This window comes from Schistocerca nitens, chromosome 6 (genome assembly GCF_023898315.1).
Source record: "Schistocerca nitens isolate TAMUIC-IGC-003100 chromosome 6, iqSchNite1.1, whole genome shotgun sequence".
Lineage (NCBI taxonomy): Eukaryota > Metazoa > Arthropoda > Insecta > Orthoptera > Acrididae > Schistocerca > Schistocerca nitens.
The window spans coordinates 294,974,804-295,001,615 of NC_064619.1; the positions used below are offsets into that span (position 1 = coordinate 294,974,804).

The 26,812-nt window shown below is 36.7% G+C and overlaps 1 protein-coding gene across 1 annotated transcript in view; it reads left to right on the top strand.

Moving 5' to 3' along the window:
* The window catches only part of LOC126263677 (peroxisomal acyl-coenzyme A oxidase 3-like), a 173,848-nt gene that overhangs the window by 62,575 nt on the left and 84,461 nt on the right, over positions 1-26,812 (top strand). The window contains exons 8-9 of the mRNA XM_049960792.1: positions 21,326-21,446; positions 21,564-21,800. Of these exons, the coding sequence (XP_049816749.1) occupies positions 21,326-21,446; positions 21,564-21,800 (358 nt within the window). The remainder of the gene's footprint in view (positions 1-21,325; positions 21,447-21,563; positions 21,801-26,812) is intronic.

Here is a 26,812-nt window from a genome sequence, read left to right on the forward strand (position 1 = left end):
TGTTAAAAAAAATACTGGATTTACATGTAATGTCGTGGCCTTGGCGAAAAATGATCATGTAAATAAGGGACATGATGCAGTAATACATGTGAAAATAAAATCCTACAATCACCCATCATTTTATTTGCTGTTTTGTTTAATTTCACACTTACATAATCAGTTGCAGAACTTAAAATCCATGGTCTGTAATCTGCTTCAAGAGTGAGTTTCATAAGTATCTCAAATAGAAATACAGTGGAACTTCCTTTTTACATTACCCAATTTTACTTTTTTTGTGATTCTACACCGTAAATTCGTAGCCCCTGTGAAAAACCCATAAGATCAACGCTAAAAATTCCCCAATTTTACATTTCTTCCTAATAAGGTTTACCTTGATTCTAAGTTCTTACTCAATGTCTCGTTTGACTTTGTCCCATTTTCTTCCTATTGGCATTTGATGTGACTGAACAACTTATAGGTGGCTCAAAAGACAGATGTTTCTCACCATGGGTGTTGGCGGAATTAAGGGAATATTTTAGACCATTGTGGAGAGGGAAGATGTGAGAGAGGAAATGCTGACATAATCCACAAATGGTGTTGCCAACACAACTTGCAACATTTAGCTTCAGTGCACAGTTATGTCACAACTACTGCTAGGTTGCAGTGGAAAAACAAGACAGTAGATGCAAAGTGTTCTGGACCAAGCGAATACATGATGAAGGGCCTAGCCACCACCTTTTCTTGTGTCACTTATAACTCAGTCTCCTTGCATGTATTCAGCAACATTATCAATCATCAACCTTTTATATTCAAACATTGAGTCTCAAAGACTCAGTCATAAACAAGGAAATGTCACCCATTTCCGGCTAGTGAAATCTTAATTGCTGGCGACTTGTCAAATCACCTGATAGCCATCACAGGAATCACACCATGCTAACACGTACATAGGAGCTGACCTACTAGATATGTGATGGGAGTGCAGTTAGGCGTGAAAGCATTTTGCAAAGTGCTGAAAATATACTTTTTGTGCAGATGATGTGCTGTGACAGAGATACCAAACAGAAATAGAACAAGGGTTTTGCAACAGCACATTTTAAGGACTTTCATGTTCAAACAGTACAGTTGGAACAACTAAATACACTACTCATATATAGACTTTGCACCACACACACCACACACTGTAGATCATAAAGATTGGCAGCAGTGATAGAGGCCATGAAGCAAAACTGTAGCATCTGAACTTTCTTTCAAGTTTACATTTTACACAGTGTACAGAAAGTCACTGAGTCAACTTCTAATAAGCTTGTAACATAAATTGTAGAAGTAAACTCATTTTTTTTCACGTCTGTTTTCTCATCAAGCCTAACATAACACTTCAGTGGTGGTTAGCAAATGAAGTGTGGCTCATAAGGAAAGCATTAAACAATAACAGTGATAGTGACAAAATATGTGATTAAGCAGATGTCCTCATATATGCTTACGTTTTAACTACTTAATTGCTGAAATTTTTTGGTTTAATTCACCATGTTTGTAAGTTTTTGCTTTTTTTCTGGGTGAGTACAAAAGAAAGATCTCTTAAAAATGCGTGTTTTGTCTTATAATTTGTGATCATAGCATGTCAGAAAACAACTCGTTTACCTTGTACCCAGATTTCAATTTTAAGTTTTTGATGAGCTTTTACTTGCTGTTACACATGTGTGATTTTTTAAGAACTGATGATAATTCATTACCACAAATTATTCTATAAATGTTATATTGTAAATTTAATTTCCTTCACTTAGACAGATTTTATACAAAGTATTGGAGAGGATTGCAATTTTTAATCATATATGCTAATTACATATGTTTTTGCTCATATTTTGGGGGGGTTAACATTTTCCTTAATTCTGCATTTTTCTCAGTTTTGCATTTTTTAAGTCTGGACCGCATACAAATATAAAATATGGGTGTCACTGTACATCCTAACCTATACTTGTTAAATGGACTCCTGATATCCTTTGGCAGTTCCATTTTTGTTACTGAAGGTGCATTCAGACTAAGAAATTCCCTTTTGGAGATATACATTTTCAAAAATTTAAACCTAAGTCATAGAATTAACAGACCAGTACTAAACTTTAGAAGGAAAAATTTTCAGTATTGCTGATGTATGTGTCCCTATTCTGTCTTTCAGTACACAGGCAAGTAGCTTTTTCACAATTATAAAATTTTTACCACGAATGAGAAGTTGCAGACTTTTCCTAGGTTTTTGACTAATTGGCTACAGTGTGAGATTTGTGAAAAGTATTTTCATTGGAAGATATGCAGTGAGCAAACCATCATTCTAGTGATATCCTCTCCTGAAATTGCAAGTTACATAGCAAAAATAAGTTAATAGTGGAGCAGAAGTGTATGATTTGAACTCTTCAATTGCAGTTAGAAAATGCAAGAGAGGAACTGGTCTGGCTGAGGGAGAAGAGAGCTGGGGAATAGAAACTGGCAGTTGGTAAAAAGGCAGCTAGAGAAGGTTATATTCATACAGTTTCACTTTCTGTCACCAATACATTTGACCAGCTGTCAAGAGCATAGAGTAGGGAAGTTTCTTGTAACTGTAGTTCTGGGAAACATGCAGTAGACCTCTAAGTCAGTTGTAAATTCAGATAGGAAGAAAAAGATTCTGCTGTTAGGTATTTATCATGGTAGAAGTGTAGGCCAACAGTTGCAGGAAGTATTGGGAATGAGTACCAGGTCACTAGCATTGTGATGCCCAGTGCAGGGTTCACTCAGCTGACTGATAATCTAGAGGAATTATGTAGGAATTTTACAAAAGAGTACCAGATAGTGATTGTGGGTGGATCCAGGAATAATCTTAATAGGGACAATGAGTATGACATAGGTGGTAAACTGGAAAAGATAACTACTCAGACTGGTGGCACAAACATACACCTAGTGCAGCTATTTCAGCTGATCAGCTTCATCTTAATACAGCTGTCAGGTATATTAACATGGAGCAAGAGAAGGCACTTACGACAAAGGGTAATGGCTCACATTGCAGTGGTGCCATTTGTGTGTATCGATACAGGGGTTTCACTGGTTGTGGCCTGCACCTCAGTACTTATGGGAAGGTGAGGCTGGCAAAGCTTAGAGGTAACAGTGTAGTGAACCAGGGTGGGGAGGGGGGCGTCACTCATGGGAAAATTCTTGTAGTAATAGGTGTTAGAGTCACACCCTTTTTAGATTGAAGTCAGCTGATATATATCCCTGCTTAAGGGAAGTCTCTCTAAAGAAAGGGGACCATCTTCAAAAAAGACCAGGTATCGAAGCTATCAAGGAATTAGCATACCGTAAAGTGGGGTGACTTTGAACATTTTAAATTCATTTTTGTAAATTAAACAGAAACTTCTGAAGATATTGACATGAAACTTCTAGGGAAGTTGCAAGAGGTGTTGCTGAATATGAAAAAGTAGATTATACATTTTTATCCCCCATGCCTAGTTTATTTTTTTATTATTATTTTTTTAATGTTTCACTGTTCAATTTCACCCCATGGATTGGAGTCACTTTGAACATGGAAAAATGTGCCTATTCTGTGGGAGTCATGTCAATTACTGTCAAATGACATGCCTATCATATGAAACAGCATGATATTTTGTATATAAATATAGTTTTGAAAGTAACTTATTTAGAAAAATTTGAGCATTTTTTATGAGTTTTCTCTAATCACCTGAACTTGTTCGTATGATTATGGTTAATGTTGCTAATAATGGAAATGGGTGCTAAGCTAATTATGAAATAACAAAATTATTTAAAAACAGATCTTTTCAAAACAGTCTGTATGACTTTAATAACAGAAATGAAAAAAAAAGTTATCACATTTTAAAGAATTACATCTGTAAACACTCTACAGGAAAAGAAGTTGCCATGAAAGAGTGTCCACTCTAACAGATATCATAGACATCAAATTTAAGCTCAAAATGAAGTCTTCCCCTTCTATCCACCTTAGAATGAGGTACAATCCTACAAATGTCATCTTTCTCAAAATCTAACATTTTATGCTTTCTGTAAATGTTCATTCAAGTGTTAACCTTCCCATAAAAACTCTTTCAAATTATAACCTCAAAAATGCTTCTAATAATAGGCAAATGTTTTTGCAGTTGTGAAGGAACTTACATGTCCAGAAAATTATTTTATTTTCTGGCATTGGTATACAATGATATTTCATATCGACTGTCATATCATCTGGAAGTATCAGTTATTGGCAATATTTAACGCCTCTGGCCTTAGTTCCATATTTACACACTAGAGTGCAGCATTTATTTTAAAAAGATGCTAAATTGCTGTTCAAAGTCACCTCATTGTTCAAATTCACTCCACTTTATGGTACTTCATTAAAATATAAGAGGAACTGTAGAAAAAGTTGGTGAACTGCAAGTAGATGTTGACTCTGACATTACTGGTATTTGTAGCATACCATGTACAAATAAGAGAAAAATTAAATATAATTCAGTAAAATTAAATATCTTTGCTTCAATATTTATCTTTCAGTTTGTGATCCGTGCAGAGGACTTTTTGTGAAAACTAACTGCATGTCCTCTAAAAATAGCATCTAAATAGCAATACCTTTGCTCAGAGATGTGCTTTCTTAGCAGATGTCGTACGCCACCTCAGTGTGAGCACATAGTGCTTACATAACATATTTTAAATACTTTTTCAATAATGTGCCATTTTTTTATAGTACAATGGTACATTCAGTGTAATAATATTAATAAATTAGCCAGTTGAGCAATGGTGTCTAATTACATCTAATTTGCACAAATGGCTGGCAAGAGAGGAACTGCAGAGAAACAAGAAGAAGATTGAAAGTCGTCCAAAACATATAGTGGATGAAATTTAGTCAGGGTTGCTAGAGTGCTTGATGTTAATATTAGCTATATTTAATCAAGACATTACATGATTAGAGAACTATTTAAACAATGTGACACTTCAGGGCTTCCTATACTGGGATACAATTAGCTGTCTATTTTGTAAGGAGCTCTTTTTGAAGATTGGAAATGGCCAAGTACATACAAATGGTATTCCAGTTGAATCTATCGATGTATCAAAGCACTGAAGGTTGCACAGGTATAGTTGACTTTTGTAAACTGAAAATTTTGATTGTAGTTATTTATAGGTTCCCTAACTCTGACTTCAGGTCATTTCTGTTCAAGCTGGAGGGAGTTCGTAGTTCACTTTAGACACAGTATGAAAATTTTATACGTCATCCTGCAAAGGAAAAATGTTGGAAGACCTCCCGTATTCATATCATCTCATGCAGACTGTATTTGTTCCAACCAGAGTTCAGGTCAACAGCAGCACAACTATAGACACTACTCCAGGGATATTCCATGAGTAAAAGGATAATTGGGCTTTCAGACTACAATGCACAAATTTTAACACTACAAGGAATTTGTGCATATACACACATGGTGTGTACAATTACACACTATTTATAAATATTAATCTGTTGCCAACAGATACTTATTTAACTATCTACCACACCTGTTCCAGCCACAAATATTTCAATATCTTACCCTCTTTTTCTATGTAATGTTACACTCTTTTGACAATATATTGCTTTGACAACTCATTCCTATGTTTCTCTTGAAAATCTAAGGAGATATTGTAGATGGAAGTGGATAAAAGGTATTATCCCAAGATGACTCGGACTCATCACAAAGCTCTGCAAATCCTCATTGCAACACATTGTTTATTACAAAGATGAATTTTTTATTTATAGATATAAATCAGAAAGTAGATAACATACACATATGAGAATCACAGTGGAATTCTATCAGAAATCCGTTTTAGTATGATAGATTCTGAAGCTTTGTGTGGTGCATGAGGGGACGTGGCACTGGGGGCAGTAGGGTCATGTTTCCCTCCAAATGTGCTTGCCACACCCAGCCAACTTCTTGGAGCAAACTGTGCATACTCGTGTCAGAGTTCTCTTCTTCTCTCTTGGTTCTCTTCTTCTCTCTTGGTTCTCTCATGGTTCAGGTGAAGTGAATAAAAACTTAGTTTTTGCAGGGAATCATATGACTCTTAGAAAATGGCTTTCCAAGGCTTGTATCTGAAGTATACCTCCGTGATACTGACAAGAGGGAGACTGAGTCAATAATTAAATTGCTCTTGACTAATGACTCTCATGGATATGACAGGCTATCTAGCAGAATACTAAAGCATTGTTCCGCATATGTTATCCTAGTACTTAACCACATCTGTAATTCTTCCTTTAGGAACAGAAACCACTTTATAAAAAAGAAGATAGGGGTAATGTAGATTACTTTAGAACAATTTCTATGCCATCAGTGTTTGCAACATCTATTGAAAAGGCTGTGTATAGAAAGGTAATTAATCATTTCATTCCACATAAATTGCTGTCAAATATACAGTTTCATTTTAGAAGTGTCGTAACAGCTGAAAATACTTTATTCGCCTTTCCCTCTAAGGCACTGGACAGATTAAACAGAAGATGTGAACAGTGTCTGTCTTCTTTAATTTAAAAAGGTGTTTGATTGTGTTGACCACAAAATATAACAACAGAAATTTGACCATTGTGGAATAAGAGTAGTTCGCAATTAGTTCCTCTCATACTTTAAAAATAGAGAGCAAATGGACAATATCCACAGTAGAGAAAAATGCTACGAAGTGGCATCTGATTGGGCTCAATTAAGTGGGGCTTTAGGGGTAAATGCTGTGACTACTACTGTTTCTTATATGACAGGTGATTCTGAAATACTTCCATCTGCTGATGACACTAGCTAGCTAGGTAGCGAAAAATGTTGAGTGCAACACAGGCAACATATCAAGCTGTGCAGTTTGAGATCAAGGCTTGTAAAAAATAAACTGATGATAAATGGCAGCAAGACTCAGTTTTTGCAGTTTTTAACACACAATTCAACTAAAACTGACACTTCAATTACACTGAATGGGCATATGATCAGTCAGTTTGAACAATCCAAATTCCCATGTGTTCAGATAGATGCTAAACTGTCATGGGAAGCCCATGTTGAGGACCTTGCTCAGATACTGAACACTGCTATATTTACCATTAGAATGGTATCTGCTGTAAGTAATAGTCCAACATAAAAATAATATAATTTCCTTATTTTAATTTGCTGATGACATACAGCATTATATTCTAGAGTAACTCTTCCCATTCATGTAGGGAATTTTTGGCTCAGAAACAGGCAGTTTGAACAATATGTGGTGTAAATTCACAAATCTCTTGTTGACCCCTCTTCCAGGGTCAGTGAATTCTGACACTGGCCTATGATAACTATAATGTAGCAAATAGTTACTGTAGAAAATTGCGTATAATAGGTGGTGTGGCAATATATATTAATCAGTCATTCAGCTGCTCCATTGTTAGGTTGGACCTAGATTATTTATGTGAGGAACAGAACTTTGAAGCCACTGGTATAGTTATAGACAGTTTTAAGTTAATAATAGTATCCCTTTACAGGTCACCTAAGGGTATCATCAATGTATTTCTAGAAAAATTTGACATGCTGTTAGATGTACTAAGAGGGACCAGATGGTTGCATTATGACATAGTAATTGGTGGAAATCTGAATGCAGATTTTGATATAACAACACATAAACATACTGTGACTGAGTTGAAAAACCTTCTAAGACAGTGCAATTTGCACTCAATCAATAACAGGCCCACAAGAGATAAAGCCTGTCTTGACAATATTTTTGTCAACTTTAAAACTACAGAAGAATCATGTGATGTTACAGTGTTTCCATTTTCAGATCATGACTCTGTATCCTTAAACTATACAAGTAGGTTCTGTATTGATAATAGTAATATTCCTAAGCCTGTCCCAAAAGTTATAATCACCAGACCTGTCACAGATGACAAATTTGTTCAGCTCTGTAAGTCCCTTGCTGAGAGAGACTGGTTCAACCATTGTCATGGTGACACAAGTTATAGTCTTAGTGGTGATTTGTTAGGGAAACTATTATTTGAGAGATTTTTAAAAACATTTCTGACACAATTTAATGACAACATCCCCATAAAGAAATGCAAATTAACTGACAAAGGCTACAAACAGACAAAATTCATGGTTCACTAAACAATTATCAAATATGAAAAACCAAGTTATGGTGTTGCACAATATATGTAGCAATCAGAAAACAGAACATGCCAGATTAGCCTATATAAAATGCAGGAATGAGTATAAATAAGCCATCGTGGAAGTCAAAAAAGCACATAATTTCGATACCATTGATAATTCCACAAATAAGTGCAAAGCTGCATGGAAATTAATAAATGGTGTTGCTAAAGATGTAAGAAGCAAAAAAATTAATATAAGTCCCCAAAAATTCAATGATTTCTTTATTAAATCTGTTGAAGATGTAGGAAATACTATAATCAAACCTGATATCATTTCATCAGAGTTACTTTCTGAAAATGTTTACAGAACACTAACAGACCCAGGTACGTTTATGTTCTGCGAGGTCTCACCTAGTCATGTCCTAAGCATTGTAAAATTGTTGAAATCTTCAGACAGTGTAGATATATATGACATATCCTGTAATTTACTGAAGGAAGTAATAGACTATATTGTGTACCCCTTAACATTCTGTATAATAAATGCATATCTGATGGATATTTTCCCGAAGAACTCAAAGTGGCTAGGATAGTTCCAATATATAAAAAGGGAGATATAGACTCACCTTCCAGTTACAGAACAATCTCCATATTCCCAGCTTTTTTTAAAATACTGGAATGTGTAATTTACCAACAGCTATCTGTTTATATTGAAAAATTAGGAATAATTAGTGAATCTCATTATGGTTTTAGGAACAATTTGTCTACTCTGGATGGTATAGACTTTGTAGTCAAATACTTACATCAAGTGTTTGAGGATAAGGGCTATGCTCAACTCACATTTTGTGATCTAAGCAAAGCTTTTGACTGTGTAAAGCATAAGCCACTCCTAGAAAAACTGGAATTCTATGGCATTAGACATAACAGCCTTAAATTAATAAAATCATATCTTCAGAATTGTAAGCAAGTTGTTTGTGTAGGGAAAGGAATGTCGAGTATAGAACAAGTCAAGGTAGGTGTTCCGCAGGGATCTGTGCTGGGCCCCTTTTTGTTCCTGATAATGATAAATGATCTGCCGTCATTTATCAAGTCCACCAATGTGTTGTACGCAGATGATACAACATTTATTCATGCTAGTGATGATTTCAATAGCCTTAAAACTTTTACAACAAAGACAATTGACCAAGCATCCTATTGGTTCAAGGCAAATGGATTCCTGATGAATGAAAACAAAACACAGCAGATGGTTTGTAGTCTTAGAGACAAACTTCTGTCAGATGATCCAAGTTATGTCAAATTCTTGGAGGTATACATAGATGATAAATTATCTTGGGGTCAACATGTACAATATATTAGTGGTAAGTTGTCAAGAGTTATTTACCTGTTAAGACGACTTATGGATTGTGTTCCTGAAAAATATGTTACAACATCCTATTTTTCATTCTTTCAAAGTATAATAACATACGGAATTATTTTGTGGGGGAACTCTAGTTGTGTACATGACATATTAATACTGCCAAAAAATAGCTATTAGGATAATTACTGGTTCTGCATATAAGGCACACTGTAAACCATTGTTCTGTGAACAGAAAATCATGACTGTTATAAACTTTTGCATATACTATGTTCTAGTTTATATGAAGAAGAAATTGCCAGAAACAAAAACCAGAGAAAATGTACATAGCCACAATACAAGAAGGAATAGGTGTCTCTATATTCCTTACCACAGATTGTCAAAGTCACTCAACAGCTATGAAATCATGGGGTACAAATTATTTAATAATCTTCCTCAGTCTGTTCAAGAATTACCTGAACAATTATTCAAACAAACAATTCATGACTGGCTAGTCCTCTACCCATTCTATGATATAAGATAATTCATCAACAGTAATATAATACTATAATGTTAACAATAAACCTGTTGTTTCTTTCAAACTATTAATTGTATTTTAGTATGTATGTGACATTGTCTATTGCTGTTTAGACACTGGACTCGCATTCGGGAGGACGACGGTTCAATCCCGCGTCCGGCCATCCTGATTTAGGTTTTCTGTGATTTCCCTAAATCACTCCAGGCAAATGCCGGGATGGTTCCTCTGAAAGGGCACTGCCGACTTCCTTCCCCATCCTTCCCTATTCCGATGAGACCGATGACCACGCTGTCTGGTCTCCTTCCCCAAACCAACCAACCAACCAATCTATTGCTGTAATGGCCGAATGATAATAAAATTATTATTATTATTATTATTGGTATCTTTACTTTCTCAGACGTTAAGTCTGGTTAAGAATGGAGTGACGCGGACCTTTATCAAGCGTCACTTCCTTTTTGCTGTACGGTACATGTTATATTGCATTTAGGAACTTTCGGGTAATTGAACATGTATCAGTAATTACGGATTTCTGTAATTGTATATATATGTTTGGATGTAGCTGTATTGCATTGATGTATTGGTGGATATTGTGTGGTATGACTCCTGTAGTTGATAGTATAATTGGTATGATGTCAACTTTATCCTGATGCCACATGTCTTTGACTTCCTCAGCCAGTTGGATGTATTTTTCAATTTTTTCTCCTGTTTTCTTTTGTATATTTGTTGTATTGGGTATGGATATTTCGATTAATTGTGTTAATTTCTTCTTTTTATTGGTGAGTATGATGTCAGGTTTGTTATGTGGCGTTGTTTTATCTGTTATAATGGTTCTGTTCCAGTATAATTTGTATTCATCATTCTCCAGTACATTTTGTGGTGCATACTTGTATGTAGGAACGTGTTGTTTTATAAGTTTATGTTGTAAGGCAAGCTGTTGATGTATTATTTTTGCGACATTGTCATGTCTTCTGGGGTATTCTGTATTTGCTAGTATTGTACATCCGCTTGTGATGTGATCTACTGTTTCTATTTGTTGTTTACAAAGTCTGCATTTATCTGTTGTGGTATTGGGATCTTTAATAATATGCTTGCTGTAATACCTGGTGTTTATTGTTTGATCCTGTATTGCAATCATGAATCCTTCTGTCTCACTGTATATATTGCCTTTTCTTAGCCATGTGTTGGATGCGTCTTGATCGATGTGTGGCTGTGTTAGATGATACGGGTGCTTGCCATGTAGTGTTTTCTTTTTCCAATTTACTTTCTTCGTATTTGTTGATGTTATGTGATCTAAAGGGTTGTAGAAGTGGTTATGAAGTTGCAGTGGTGTAGCCGATGTATTTATATGAGTGATTGCCTTGTGTATTTTGCTAGTTTCTGCTCGTTCTATAAAGAATTTTCTTAAATTGTCTACCTGTCCATAGTGTAGGTTTTTTATGTCAATAAATCCCCTTCCTCCTTCCTTTCTGCTTAATGTGAATCTTTCTGTTGCTGAATGTATGTGATGTATTCTATATTTGTGGCATTGTGATCGTGTAAGTGTATTGAGTGCTTCTAGGTCTGTGTTACTCCATTTCACTACTCCAAATGAGTAGGTCAATATTGGTATGGCATAAGTATTTATAGCTTTTGTCTTGTTTCTTGCTGTCAATTCTGTTTTCAGTATTTTTGTTAGTCTTTGTCTATATTTTTCTTTTAGCTCTTCTTTAATCTTTGTATTATCTATTCCTATTTTTTGTCTGTATCCTAGATATTTATAGACATCTGTTTTTTCCATCGCTTCTATGCAGTCGCTGTGGTTAACCAATATGTAATCTTCTTGTTTAGTGTTTTTTTCCCTTGACTATGCTATTTTTCTTACATTTGTCTGTTCCAAACGCCATACTTATATCATTGCTGAATACTTCTGTTATCTTTAGTAATTGGTTGAGTTGTTGATTTGTTGCTGCCAGTAGTTTTAGATCATCCATGTATAGCAAATGTGTGATTTTGTGTGGGTATGTTCCAGTAATATTGTATCCATAATTTGTATTATTTAGCATGTTGGATAGTGGGTTCAGAGCAAGGCAGAACCAGAAAGGACTTAATGAGTCTCCTTGGTATATTCCACGCTTAATCTGTATTGGCTGTGATGTGATATTATCTGAATTTGTTTGGATATTAAGTGTGGTTTTCCAGTTTTTCATTACTATGTTTAGGAACTGTATCAATTTAGGATCTACTTTGTATATTTCCAATATTTGTAGTAACCATGAGTGGGGTACACTATCAAAAGCTTTTTGGTAATCAATGTATGCGTAGTGTAGAGACCTTTGTTTGGTTTTAGCTTGATATGTCACCTCTGCATCTATTATCAGTTGCTCTTTACATCCTCGTGCTCCTTTGCAGCAGCCTTTTTGTTCTTCATTTATAATTTTGTTCTGTGTTGTATGTGTCATTAATTTCTGTGTAATGACTGAAGTTAATATTTTGTAGATTGTTGGTAGGCATGTTATGGGGCGATATTTAGCTGGGTTTGCTGTGTCTGCTTGATCTTTAGGTTTCAGATAAGTTATTCCATGTGTAAGTGTATCAGGGAATATGTGTGGGTCTGCAATGTAACTGTTAAATAATTTAGTTAGATGTGAATGTGTTGAGGTGAACTTCTTTAGCCAGAAATTTGCTATTTTATCATTTCCAGGGGCTTTCCAATTGTGCGTAGAATTAATTGCTCGGGTGACTTCATGTTGCAAAATTATCACTTCAGGCATTTGTGGTATCATCTTGTATGTATCTGTTTCTGCTTGTATCCACCGTGCATGCCTGTTATGTTGTACCGGGTTTGACCATATGCTGCTCCAGAAGTGTTCCATGTCTCTTATGTTTGGTGGATTGTCTATTTTTATGTGTGTGTTATCTATTGTTTGGTAAAATTTCTTTTGGTTTGTGTTGAATGTTTGGTTTTGTTTCCTTCTATTTTCACTTTTTTTGTATCTTCTAAGTCGTTTCGCCAAAGCTTTTAATTTTTGCTTCTTTTCATCTAATTGCTCTATTGCTTCTTGTTGTGAGATTTTACCTAACCTTTTTCGTTTTTTGTCTGATATTTCATTTCTTATAAATTGTGTTAGCTGTCCGATGTCTTTTCTCAGTTTTTCTATTCTGATCTGTAGCCTGTGTTGCCATGCTGGTTTTGTGGGTTTCTTCTGTGTGTTGGTTGGTTCTGATCTCTGTCTGGTGTGTATATTTAGTGTAGTGAGTGCTCCTATATAAACCAGTAGTTGTAACTCTTCCATAGTTGTGTTTTCATTTATTTTGTTGTGTATGATTGTGTTGATAGTTTTTATTGTTGTTTCGACTTGTGGGTTATTTGGTGGTCTATGCAAGAATGGTCTTATGTCTGTATTTGTGTCTTTGTATTCTATATATGTCAGCTGAAATTTTTCTTCTATATCTAACATGTGTGTCACTTCGTGTTCTATTTGTGCTTGTTCTGGTGGCTGCCTTAAGATTTCGTTTTTCTCTGATTGTTTAATTGGTGCGTGTTGTTCTTTGTTTGTTTGCTCTGGGATGTTTGTGTCCACTACTGTATTTTCTTCTTCTTCTGATTGCACATTATTTTGTTCCAGTATTTGTTGTACTTGTTGTTTGACGTTTTCTAATTCTGACTGGGGTATCCTGTTATTTTTGATTATTACACGGATCTGATCAGCTAGTCTTTGTTCTGTTAAAAATTTTAATTCTGGGTATCTGGTAATAAATGTTGTGTATACTTGTGATCTGTATCCAGTTGTGTTGGTTCCTAGGTTTGTTGCTTGGTAATAACAGAACATGAGGTGTCGATTAACTTCATCTGACCATCTCATCCTCTGTCTTTGTTTTCCTTCTAGGGTGGTTGCAGGGAGCATATCCTGCAAAACACCTCTATTTGGATTTAAATCATTTTCCAGTTGGCTAGCAGTGTCGTTACCATTGTGGGCGGGCATAGGGTTCAAGCGTCGTCCCCGACCATGACGGCGCTTGTCCGAGGCTTCTTTAGTTCTGTCCTGAACCAACTAATTATTATTATTATTATTATTATTATTATTATTATTATTGCATATTTTTTTAAATACTGTTCATTGTTAACAACATGAGCTTACACCCAAGAATTATCAGCTTTCACTCAGTTACTACTATGCAGAAATTCAATCTATATTTTGATTGCAATTTCCTAAGTCTTGTGCAGAGAGATGCACACTATTCTGCCACATCCATTTTGGAGAAGCTACCACAAGAATTACAAAAAGAAACTGAGTAATGCTTGCACTTGCAAGTCTAAACTGAAGAACTTCTTCATGGCTCATGCCTGGTCTGTGAGGGAACTCCTGCCACCAAACATAACAAGTTTTCTGCAGCCAGTGGACCAATCGATTATAAGTGACATTACAGAAGACAACTGTTGAGAAAGCTTTTGATGGAAGGTGGAAATGAAAAGAGCATCGTGGTTCATCACCAAAAATATAATTTAAAGTACTGTTCTTAGATTGTGGTGGAAGCAAGGAATTTGGTGAAGTTAACTACATTAAAAAGAGCTTAGAATAAACTGAAAGATATTTCAGCCAAAATGAGCTACATATCAACAAAAATAATAAATTTTTGAAAATGTAATGCAGTTGGATAGATTATAAATATACTCACCATGTGGTGGCAGGAGAACACAATTACAAAGTTATTAACATTACCAGGTTTTGGAACCAGTGGCTCCTTCTTCTGGCAGAAGGCTTGAAGGGGAAAGAAGACGGGTGAAGGAAGAGGACTGATGAGTCACCCAGAACCTCTGGTCATGGGAGACTTACTGGATGGAATGAGAAGGATAGTCTTTCCTTCTCAGACTCAGTCTGGTCTCAGCAGCCAGAGACAGTGGTCATGTGTGCGAGAGCTGTGTTTGCATTTGAGAGAGAGAGAAAGAGAGAATGGGTGTGTGTCTATGGGTGTGTTGTCTAATTTGGAAAAAGGCCTTTTAGCTGAAAGTTTACTTGTTTGACAGTCTTTTCGTTGTGGCTATCTGTGACTCAATATCTCCGCTACATAGTGAATAGCAATCTATCTTTTTCATAATATTGTCTGTATATAAATTACCTAGTAGAAAATGTCAAAACCTCTTTAAGACTGTTTGCAGTTGATGTAGTTGTCTGTAAGAAAGCAGAAATGCCAGAAGGCAATATTAATTTACGGAATGTCCTATGGAGGTTTGATAAATGGTGCTGTGACCCTTACCAGCTAGAACTCATAGGTTAAATGGAGAAGATTGAACGAAGAGAGGCATGTTTTGTCACAGGTTTGTTTGGTTGACACAAGAATGTTAAGAGGTGCTCAAAAGACTCTAGTGCCAGACACTACAAAATAGGTGTCCTGCATCATGGAGAGGTTTACTATTGAAATTTCGAGTGAGTGCTTTCCCTTAAGTGTTGAACAATATATTACTTCATCCCACATACCATTCACATGCACAAAAAGAAAAGGGGAACCAGTTAGTGGTACCAGAAGTGCCCTCCACTGCACACCATCAGGTGGCTTGTGGAGTATTGATGTAAGAGAAGATATCCCTACGAAGTGCTAATCTCAGCTATTTGTGCAATTCGACGAATCCTGGCTGTGACACATAGACACTATAGTTATAGGATACTACGTGTTTTTTTGTTTTTTGAAGTGCACAGTTTTACATTTTTGAACATTTAAAGCAAGTTATCAATCTTTGCATCACTTTGGGATTTTATCAAGATTTTAATTGAATATTTGTGCAGTTTTTTTCAGACACTATGTCAATGTAAATAACTGCAAAAATTCGGAGATTACTATTAATATTATCTGCATGGACACTAATATACCACATGAACAGCAAGCAGCTCAACACATTTCTCTGGGGCACATTGGAAGTTCCACATCTGCTGATAGCTCTCCATTCTCTGCATCCCCCTTATCAAAAAATTCAGAATCCAGCCATAAATTTCACTTGAGACCCTATAATCATACTTTTAATAATAAGTGGAGGTGTGCACAGAGTCAAAAGATTTTTGGAAATTCAGAAATACTGCATCTAATTGACAACCTTCATCCATGGCTTTCATGATATCATTTGAGAAAAGTGTGAGTTGTGTTTCACATGATTGATGTTTTCAGAATCCATGCTGGTTGTCCAAGAGGAGGTCATTCTGTTCAAGATACCTCAGTACATTTGAGCTCAGATTATGTTCTGAGATTCCACAATTTGATGTCAGGGATACTGGATGGTAGTTTTGTGGATCAATCTGCTACCATGCTATGATTCTTGTAGACAGGTGTGATATGTACTATTATCCAACTACTGGGCATGGTTTTTTGTTCAAGGGATCTACAGCAGATTATAGTTAGAAGAGGAGCTAACTCAGCTGCAAATTCACTAAAGAATCTGCTAGAACTTTCATTGAGCCCTGGAGTTTTGTCCAGTTTTATCCATTTCAGCTAAGTGAAAAAACAGACTCTAAGTATATACTTAAGGCAAAGATGGCCAATAATCCCTTCAGTGCAGATGCGCGCCATGCCCGAACTGTTATGGGAATTGGTGAAATGCCATAAATAAAGATGATAATGGGCAAGAGGCACTACAATATTAGCATGTGGGTAAGTTGAGAATTTTGCTCTGATGAGAGATGTGCTAGGGTAGTCTATGTAATTGTGACGTTCACTGTGTCTGGCTAGTGCGGTGATCATCACATCTGCCTGGTAAGCAGGTGACCCGGGTTTGAACCCCTGTCTGGCACAAATTTTCAGCTTTTCCCATTGATTTAATCAATGTCCACTGGCAGCTTATGTCTTTAATTCCTTTGTGTCCTGATTCATGGTGGCTGCCTGATAAAAATGGTGTCTGAAAGAACAGATGCCACATATCTAATGAAGACAAGGTTGGCCAGTGATCCCTTCAGTGCAAATGTACCCCAGGCTCAAACTCTTCCAGGAATCAGTGAAATGGTGCAAGTAATGAGCATTATGGGCAAGGGACACTAGATTACCTGTGTGTGGATAAATTGAAAATTTCAGTCTGATGGAAAGTGTGCTGGGGTAATCTGTGCAGTTGTGATGACCACTGTTTGGATGGCTCAGTAGTCAGCACATCTGTCTAATAAGCAGGAGACATGGGTTTGAATCCAGGTCCTGTACAAATTTTTTACTTTCCCCATCAATTTAGTCAATGCCCACTGGCAGATAACATCTTTAGTTTCTTTGTGTCTTGGCTAATATCCAAATTATTCATATTTGGAGTGGTGTGAGTATTATATTGGGGAAATGCTTCTGGATTTTTGTTCATAAAGAAACATTTTAAAACTGAGTGCAGCATTTCTACTCTTGCTTTGCTACCCTCTGTTTCCATCCTTGTCTCATCCATGAGTGTCTGAACATTAACTTTGTTATCATTAACAGCCTTTACATATGACCAGAATTTCTATGTGTTTTTTGAGTGATTCTTATATAATATTGTACTACAGTAGTCACTGAAGGCTTTACACATTGCAATGTTGACAGCCAAATGAGTTTCATTCAGCATCTCCATATCTCTCGCCTCATACTTTGTTTTACACCTCTCTGTTCATCTTGAAGTTTATTTACAGTGACCTTGTACCTTGAAGTATCTCTCCCACCATGATCCATTTTATCAGGTACATATCTATGAAATGTATGGCTAACTATTCTTCTAAACTTGAGGCACAGTCCTTCCACTTGCTCCTCTCCACACATAATAACTGTTGTAGCTTCCTTACTCAGACACACCAGTGCTGCTTCTTTAGCTACTTTGCTGAAAATATAAAACCTTGTATTTTGGTAATCATTGTTGTTACAGCTGCCTCGGGTTCCCTAATACCAATTTCTATGTAGACATTCTCAAAGAGTTTAGGTCTGTTAGTTGTTATTAGATCAAATATATTTCCAACAAGATTAGGCTTCTGAACAGTCTGTCCTAGGCAGTTCTCAGAGAACACGATGCGATGTTTCACAGGATATCATGTCATATTCACGAGAATACTTAGTTTCTCCAGTTCATTATTGGATGATTAAAGTCTCCTCCAATGATGACAGTATCATTGATGAAGTTACGTAGTAGTGAATTTAAATTTCTCTAAAGTTTTTGGCTACAGCTGGAGGTGACTCTGGTGCTCAATAGAAAGATCTAATTATACATATATGACCATCCTTGATACTGAGTCTTCCTTAGACAGTCTCACATGCAGTTTCAATTTCTACCTCAGTGGGTTTGAGTTCTTTAAGCACTCCAACTAACAAACCACCTCTATTTATGATTTGTCCATCCTTTCAATGCACACTTAAATTTTCCCTAAATATCTCAGTGCTATCAATTTCAAATTTTAACCAGCTTTCTGTACCTAGTATAATGAAAGCTACCTGGATTTTTAAGAATGCTTCAAACCTTCGAATTTTGTTGTAAATACTTTGGCAGTTCATCACTAGGTTTTTAATATTGAATCTTAAATTGACAGTTCTGGGTCCCCTACAGCTGTTGTTACCTAGACTGGATGAACAGTGACCCATTGAATTCTGGGACAATACTGCAAATTGTTAGCTTTGTTGAAGATTCATGTGCAGGGCTGGACTTCTCATGTTCTTCTGCCAATCATTGGTATGATCCAAGTACAACCTTGGAGCCTAGATGACATGCATCATTTATTCCAAAGTGCACCACAATCTGAAATTGATTGCACCCCATTCCCTCAATGGCTGACAAAACAGCCTCTTCAATATGAATGTGTATACCGTTTGAAGTCATTTTGAAGCTATATGCCTAAAATATTTGTTTCTAAGGAAGATGTAATTTTGCTAGAGTTTATGGTCACATTGGTGTCACATGCATCACCATTTAAATAGAAATGTAGGAATGTTGTTTCTTTGATGTTTGTAGCATATCGCCCACAGACCTTCCCCTTTTTTGTGCTGTAGCTTCATTTACAGCTGCTTGTAGTTTACTGGGGGTGTTTCCTGTAATAAGGATGCTTGTTGTGCTATCTGCAGAAGAACTATTTGTTTGTGACTCAGTATTCAGGTCTAGATCACTTATATATAAGAGAAAGATGATTTGGCCAAGAATCAATCTTCAAATGTGAGCTGGAAATCACACTAAAATTATGCCATTTCTCTTCGAATGCTGTCTGTAGGCAAATAAAATTGACAAAAACATATTTTGTAGCATTCTCTCCACAATAACTAGAACTAGAAACCAGTGTTTTGTGTAGAAAAGACAGTCAGCTGCACTTTGATCAACTCAGAGAAGCAACACAGTTGTTTCTTTTCTACTGCACATGCTCTGATTTGACATCATCCCTTCCAGTATTACTAGTGTTCTGTTGCACACAGCACCAAGTCAGTATATTTCTTTGAAACTGTGTGTATGTATTGTGCAAGCATTGAGTATGAGGACTTTTTTAAGGACTGGCTGCTGTGATGCCACTGTGGGCACATAGTCTAAAGCACAGCTGGAAGTTTGTAGAGCCATGTTTGATTCCTGCTTGGAAGGGGGGGGGGGGGGGGGGGGGAACCTCATTATAGCAAACTATTCATTAGAAAATTTAAAAGTAACAGTTCAATTTATATAATAAAAGTTGTTTGTTGTTGTGGTCTTCAGTCCTGAGACTGGTTTGATGCAGCTCTCCATGCTACTCTATTCTGTGCAAGCTTCTTCATCTCCCAGTACCTACTGCAACCTACATCCTTCTGAATCTGCTTAGTGTATTCATCTCTTGGTCTCCCCCTACGATTTTTACCCTCCACGCTGCCCTCCAATACTAAATTGGTGATCCCTTGATGCCTCAGAACATGTCCTACCAACCGATCCCTTCTTCTGGTCAAGTTGTGCCACAAACTCCTCTTCTCCCCAATCCTATTGAGTACCTTCTCATTAGTTATGTGATCTACCCATCTAATCTTAAGCATTCTTCTGTAGCACCACATTTCGAAAGCTTCTATTCTCTTCTTGTCTAGTTACAGCTAGTACCAGCGTAAGTCAAAAGGGTACAGGCCACCACATTGTAGCGTGTTGGTATAGTTTTTGTACGAGCAGCCATTGGAAACATGTCCTAGTATTTTCCTTCAGTTCATGTTTTTCTTATATTTTATGTTTCCTGCATGTCACGTATGGCATAACCAATTAGCAAAGAACTTCTTGCAGTGTTTCACTTACCTGTAGTTTGTAGCTGCACTTGGTTTTGAAGAATCATGAAATCTCAAATCTAGTAGAACTGAAATGATATCCTGAAATCTGATGCCATGTAGGACAGATCCAAATGATGTAGAATGGACACAAAATAAGTTGTAAAGCTGGTTCACCCTTGCACTATACCCTAGATGGTCGCCAGTTCTGGTTACGCAATTCACAGGTAAATGAAAGCATGTCTCCTCCTTTTTTAGCATATAAGGAAAGAGAATCACCCAAATGTTGAGGAACATTACAGTTTTAGTTAAAGTTCCCAGTGACAAAATATATGTATAATGACAGAAACATGGCTTTAACAATGGACACGAAATGGCTTGAAATATTGTCACCAGAATTTGGAACGTTGCCACATATTTAATGTTTGCAGATCAACAGTACTGAGCATGTACTAGTACTGAGCATTTGCTACTTTGTCTGAGATTTTCAAACACCAAGGTAATACATAATTTCATACTCTCTACAGACACAGTTATTGCACGTATTATACCAAGGCACAGAATTTCACCTTAACCACCGCTAAATTGTGAACATCACATATTCAAACTTTCCCATGAACCAACAGACTGCTCACTGGTCACAAACTCTTTAATACAAACCAATATATATCTATGTTATCCATGCACCAGTCTAATATGATCTGACATACAAATGTTAGTGGAGTACTGGTTGGATGTGAACATTTTTTGTGCTACCACTGATATGTTTGCCAAATGCTTGCAACCTACTGACTGGAGACTTTGCAGCAGGGCAGCATTAATGCTCACAGGCTTTTTTGACCCATTGGAGAGCATGACAGTCACAAACTTTCAGAAACCAGTATTAAGTGAAGAATCTAGAAATATACTTCAGCCACAAAGTATTGCTTCCTTAGGGACACGGATACCAGAGTAGATTTATTACAATATGCCTCATGTGCAATGGGAGCAAGAAGAAATAATAACATATTACAATGCTATGAAACATCTAACCTGCACATCACAGTGGTTTGCAGAGTATGTATGTAGAGGTAAATGATGCTCATGTCAAAGGTGTTCTAACTTTTGTGTGAAACATTTTAAACAACATTGAAAACATTTCCTCGAAGATTCATTCTCATATTTGTCTTACACCTACCTATGCAAAATGTCACATTTTGTGCTACATTTGAAAACAAATTGAGTTCATGTAATATATCCTTTGTTCTAGGCAAAACTGGGTCCAGAAATTCATGCTCTTTCATCTGCTACCAAACCTTTAGCAAGTTGGATGGTGGGAGATGCCATTAAACGGTGTATAGATATTTGTGGAAAATATGGCTACCTGAAAGGTAAAATCCTGCTATTTGTATTATATTATTGCAATAGGGATAAATACCACAATATTTATTGCTGTACATCACAAGCTGCGTAGCTTATGACCAAAATAAAATGATTTTACTTTTCAGTATCTGGACTTGGAGATATTCGCAACTTCACTGATGCAACCTGCACATATGAAGGGGAAAATAATGTATTATTGCAACAAACAAGCAACTGGCTAGTGAATTTGTGGAAAAGACAAAAGGAAAGTGTACATAATTTTGACATGCCTCTCAAGTCTGTTTCATTCTTGTCTGATGCATCAGACATTCTCCAGAGCAGATTTATGGCTTTATCAATGGAAGAAGCAATAAATCCAAAAAGTAAGACAATATTTAAGACTAAATACCACACAATTACCAGTTTCAGTTAGTGCTACTGTAAAAAGTGGAAGGACTGGTCCATAGTCCTACATATTTTCATAATATGGATCATGTATTACAACTGATAGAAATGGCTTCATACTTCATTGCTCTTGTGTAGCGAAGGTGGTGGCCATGTGATATCTTGTGGTGACTGGACACCCTCACATTAATACGGTGTCATAGTAGATATGTAGATCACGAGTTTCCAAATATTGAAAAACATGTTTTCTACATTTTACTTGATTGTTTGGAACTTGAAACTGATAGCTGTGAGATTCTTGGGGGAAATTTAAGCATATATTGTAGCAAATGGGAAATGGAAGTGGTGTCCACTGAGATAGAAATTGAAGCTGCATGTGAAACTGTTTGGGCAAGATTCAGTATCAGGGGTGGACATAAAATGGCAATTGGATCCTTCTATCACTACCAGAATCATCTCCTGATGTAACTGAAAACTTCAGAGAAAATCTTAGTTCACTTGTGCATAAGTTCGCCAATCATACTGTAATCATTGGTGGAGTATTTAGTCATCCAACAAAGATATAGAGAAAATTACAGTTTTGTTAGTGGTGGACATGATAAGACATCCTGTAAAACTCTACTAAATGCCTTTTCTGAAAACTACTTAGAACAGATAATTAGGAACCCTACTCATGATGGAAAAATATTGGATCAAATGGCAACAAACAGGCCTGATCTCTTTGAGGATGTCCATATCAAAACTGGTGTCAGTGACCATGATGTGGTTGTGGCAACAATGAGTATCAAAGTACAAAGGACAACTAAAACAAGCATAAAGATATATGTGTTCAGCAAACTATATAAAAAATCAGTAATGTCATATCTCAGTGAGGAACTTGAAACATTCAGCACAGGTCAGGAGCATGTAGAGGAACTCTGGTTCAAGTTTAAAAGAATAATTGACCATCCACTGGATAGATATGAACCCAGCAGAATAGTTCATAATGAGAGGGAACCCCCATGGTATACAGTCACTGTAAAGAAACTTCTAAAGAAAAGGAGATTACTGCATAATAGGTTTAAACAAAGTGTAGGGCTATATATAGAGAGATGCTGAATGAAAAGCATCTGGCTGTCAAGAGAGCAATGTGTGACACATTCAATGATTACCATAGCAGGATACTGTCAAGTGATCTTTCACAGAACCCAAAGAAATTCTGGTTGTATTTAAAGGCTGTTAGTGGCACCAAAGCTAGTGTCCAGACCCTAGCAAATGAGAGAGTGACTGTAATTGAGGGTAGCAAAGCATTTTCAAATGTTCCTTTACAAAGGACAACCCAGAAGAATTGCCCCAATTTAATCCTCATACCACTGAACAGATGAATGGAATAAATACCAGTGTCAGTGGTGCTGAGAAATAGCTGAAATCATTAAAATTGAAGAAAGCTCCAGGCCTTGATAAAATCCCTGTCAGATTCTATACTGGATTTGTGTATGAGTTAACCCCTCTTGTCACTATAATCTGTTGTAGAAACCTTGAACAAAAAACCGTGCCCAGTTCTTGGAAGAAGGCACAGGTTACACCCATCTATAAGAAGGGTAGTAGAAGTGACCCACAAAACTACCGTCCAATTGACATAGATTTGTTGTAGAATCTTATAACTTAATCTGAGCACAAACATAATGAGGTATCTTGAACAGATTGACCTTCTCAATGCCAACTAGCATGGTTTTCAAAATATCAATCATATGAAACCTAACTCACACTTTTCTCACAGGAAAACATTGGATCAAGGCAACCAGGTAGATGCAGTGTTTCTTGATTTCCAAAATGCATTTGAGTTAGTACTGCACCTTTGCTTGTTGTCAAAAGTACAATCGCTCGGGGTATCAAGTGCAATTTGTGACTGAATTGAGGACTTTTTGGTAGGGAAGACACAGTGTGTTATCTCGGATGGAGAGTCATCATCGTATGCAGAAGTAACTTTGGGTGTGCCCCAGGGAAGTTTGTTGGGACCCTTGCTGTTCATATTGTATATTATGACCTTGCAGACAATATTAATAGTAAAATCAGGCTTTTTGCAGATGATGCATTTATCTATAGTGAAGTGCTACCTGAGAGAAGCTGCAGTCAGATTTTGAAAAGATTTCAAAATGGTGCAGAGATTGGCAACTTGCTCTAAATGTTCAGAAATGTAAAATTTTGCACTTCACAAAATGATAAAATGTATGAGTATAACGTCAATGAGTCACTTTTGGAATTGGCCAAATTGTACGAATACCTGGGTGTAACACTCTTTAGGGATATGGAATGGAATCATCACATAGGTTCAGTCATGAGTAAAGCAGGTGGTAGACTTCAGTTTATTGGTAGAATACTGAGGGAGTGCAATCAGTCGGCAAAAGAGATTGCTTACATATCACTCATGTGACCCATCCTAGAATACTGCTCAAGTGTGTGGGACTTGTAGCAGATGGAACTAACAGTTGATATTGAACGTATACAAAGAAGGACAGCACAAGTGGTCACAGGGTTGTTTAATCCATGGAAGAGTGTCACAGAGATACTGAAGGAAGTGAAATGGCAGACTCTTGACGACAGATGTAAACTATACTGAGAAAGTCTATTAACAAAGTTTCAAGAATAGGTTTTAAATGATTACTCAAGGAATGTACTACAACCCTCAATGTATCGCTCACACAGGGATTGTGAGGTTAAGATTAGAATAATTCTACATGCACAGAGGCATTCAAACAATCATTCTTTCCATGCTCCATATGTGGATGGAATGGGAAGGAAACGTAATAACTGGTACAATTGGATGTACCCTTTGCCATGCACCTCATAGAGGTTTGCAGAGTATAGATGTAGATGTTATGCAACTGTGGGCATCTAAATCTCAAAACATTTTAACATAGTCTTATCTGTGAAATAAAAATGAAAAGTTACTGTCATTTACTGTGTCTGCTGTCTATCGCCGTCAGTTCTTTTATTGGTCTTCTTTATATCAATGTAAGTTCTGCATTTATTAGGTTTTCAAATATTATTGCTATTGGTAGTAACAGACCTGTCTGTTCTGTATTAAAAACACTATCTTCCAATATTTGTTGGTGGTTACAGTTGAGTATCAAAGCATTAAGTTGTAGATCAGTGGAATCAGCCTGATCTGTGCAGCCCACTAGTGGGCATTCCACCTTCCATGGTGGGTGAGAGGCAGTAGGAGCTTCCAAAATATTTTCAGTGGGTTTTCATACAATTTTGACATGCAGTATTTGGTAAGTAATTGTTATTTGTGCTTTGTAATTTTTATGCAGTATAGTTACTTCCCTACTTTACAGAACAGAACTGAATAGAATAATATCTTTATTTGTCTTTTGGTATGTTTTCCACACAATTGGCTTTGTCAGTGTGTTGAATACAAGAAACAATAAAATATAATTACATAAATGTGCATGTACAGGACAAGCAGATGTTGTTGTTGTGGTCTTCAGTCCTGAGACTGGTTTGATGCAGCTCTCCATGCTACTCTATCCTGTGCAAGCTCCTTCATCTCCCAGTACTTACTGCAACCTACATCCTTCTGAATCTGCTTAGTGTATTCATCTCTTGGTCTCCCTCTACGATTTTTACCCTCCACGCTGCCCTCCAATGCTAAATTTGTGATCCCTTGATGCCTCAGAACATGTCCTACCAAATGGTCCCTTCTTCATGTGAAGTTGTGCCACAAACTCCCCTTCTCCCCAATTCTATTCAATACCTCCTCATTAGTTATGTGATCTACCCATCTAATCTTCAGCATTCTTCTGTAGCACCACATTTCGAAAGCTTCTATTCTCTTCTTGTCCAGACTATTTATCTTCCATGTTTCACTTCCATGCATTGCTACACTCCATACAAATACTTTCAGGAACGACTTCCTGACACTTAAATCTATACTGGAAGTTAACAAATTTCTCTTCTTCAGAAATGCTTTCCTTGCCATTGCCAGTCTACATTTTATATCCTCCCTACTTCGACCATCATCAGTTATTTTGCTCCCCAAATAGCAAAACTCCTTTACTACTTCAAGTGTCTCATTTCCTAATCTAATTCCCTCAGCATCACCCGACTTAATTTGACTACATTCCATTATCCTCGTTTTGCTTTTGTTGATGTTCATCTTATGCCCTCCTTTCAAGGCACTGTCCATTCCGTTCAACTGCTCTTCAAAGTCCTTTGCTGTCTCTGACAGAATTACAATGTCATCGGTGAACCTCCAAGTTTTTATTTCTTCTCCATGGATTTTAATACCTACTCAATATTTTTCTTTTGTTTCCTTTACTGCTTGCTTAATGCACAGATTGAATATCATTGGGGAGAGGCTACAGCCCAGTCTCACTCCCTTCCCAACTACTGTTTCCCTTTCATGTCCCTGGACTCTTATAACTACCATATGGTTTCCGTACAAATTGAGAATAGCCTTTCGCACTCTGTAGTTTACCTCTGCCACCTTTAGAATTTGAAAGAGAGTATTCCAGTCAACATTGACAAAAGCTTTCTCTAAGTCTACAAATGAAACATAGGTTTGCCTTTCCTTAATCTTTCTTCTAAGATAATTCATATAGTCAATATTGCCTCACATGTTCCAATATTTCTACAGTATCCAAACTGATCTTCCCCGAGGTCGGCTTCTACCAGTTTTTCCATTTGTCTGTAAAGAATTCGCGTTAGTATTTTGCAGCTGTGACTTATTAAACTGATTGTTCGGTAATTTTCTCATCTATTAACACCTGCTTTCTTTGGGATTGGAATTATTATATTCTTCTTGAAGTCTGAGGTTATTTCACCTGTCTCATACATCTTTCTCACTGGATGGTAGAGTTTTGTCAGGACTGCCTCTCCCAAGGGCATCAGTAGTTCTAATGGAATGTTGTCTACTTCCGGGGCCTTGTTTAAACTTAGGTCTTTCAGTGCTCTGTCAAACTCTTCACACAGTATCGTATCTCCTATTTCATCTTCATCTACATTC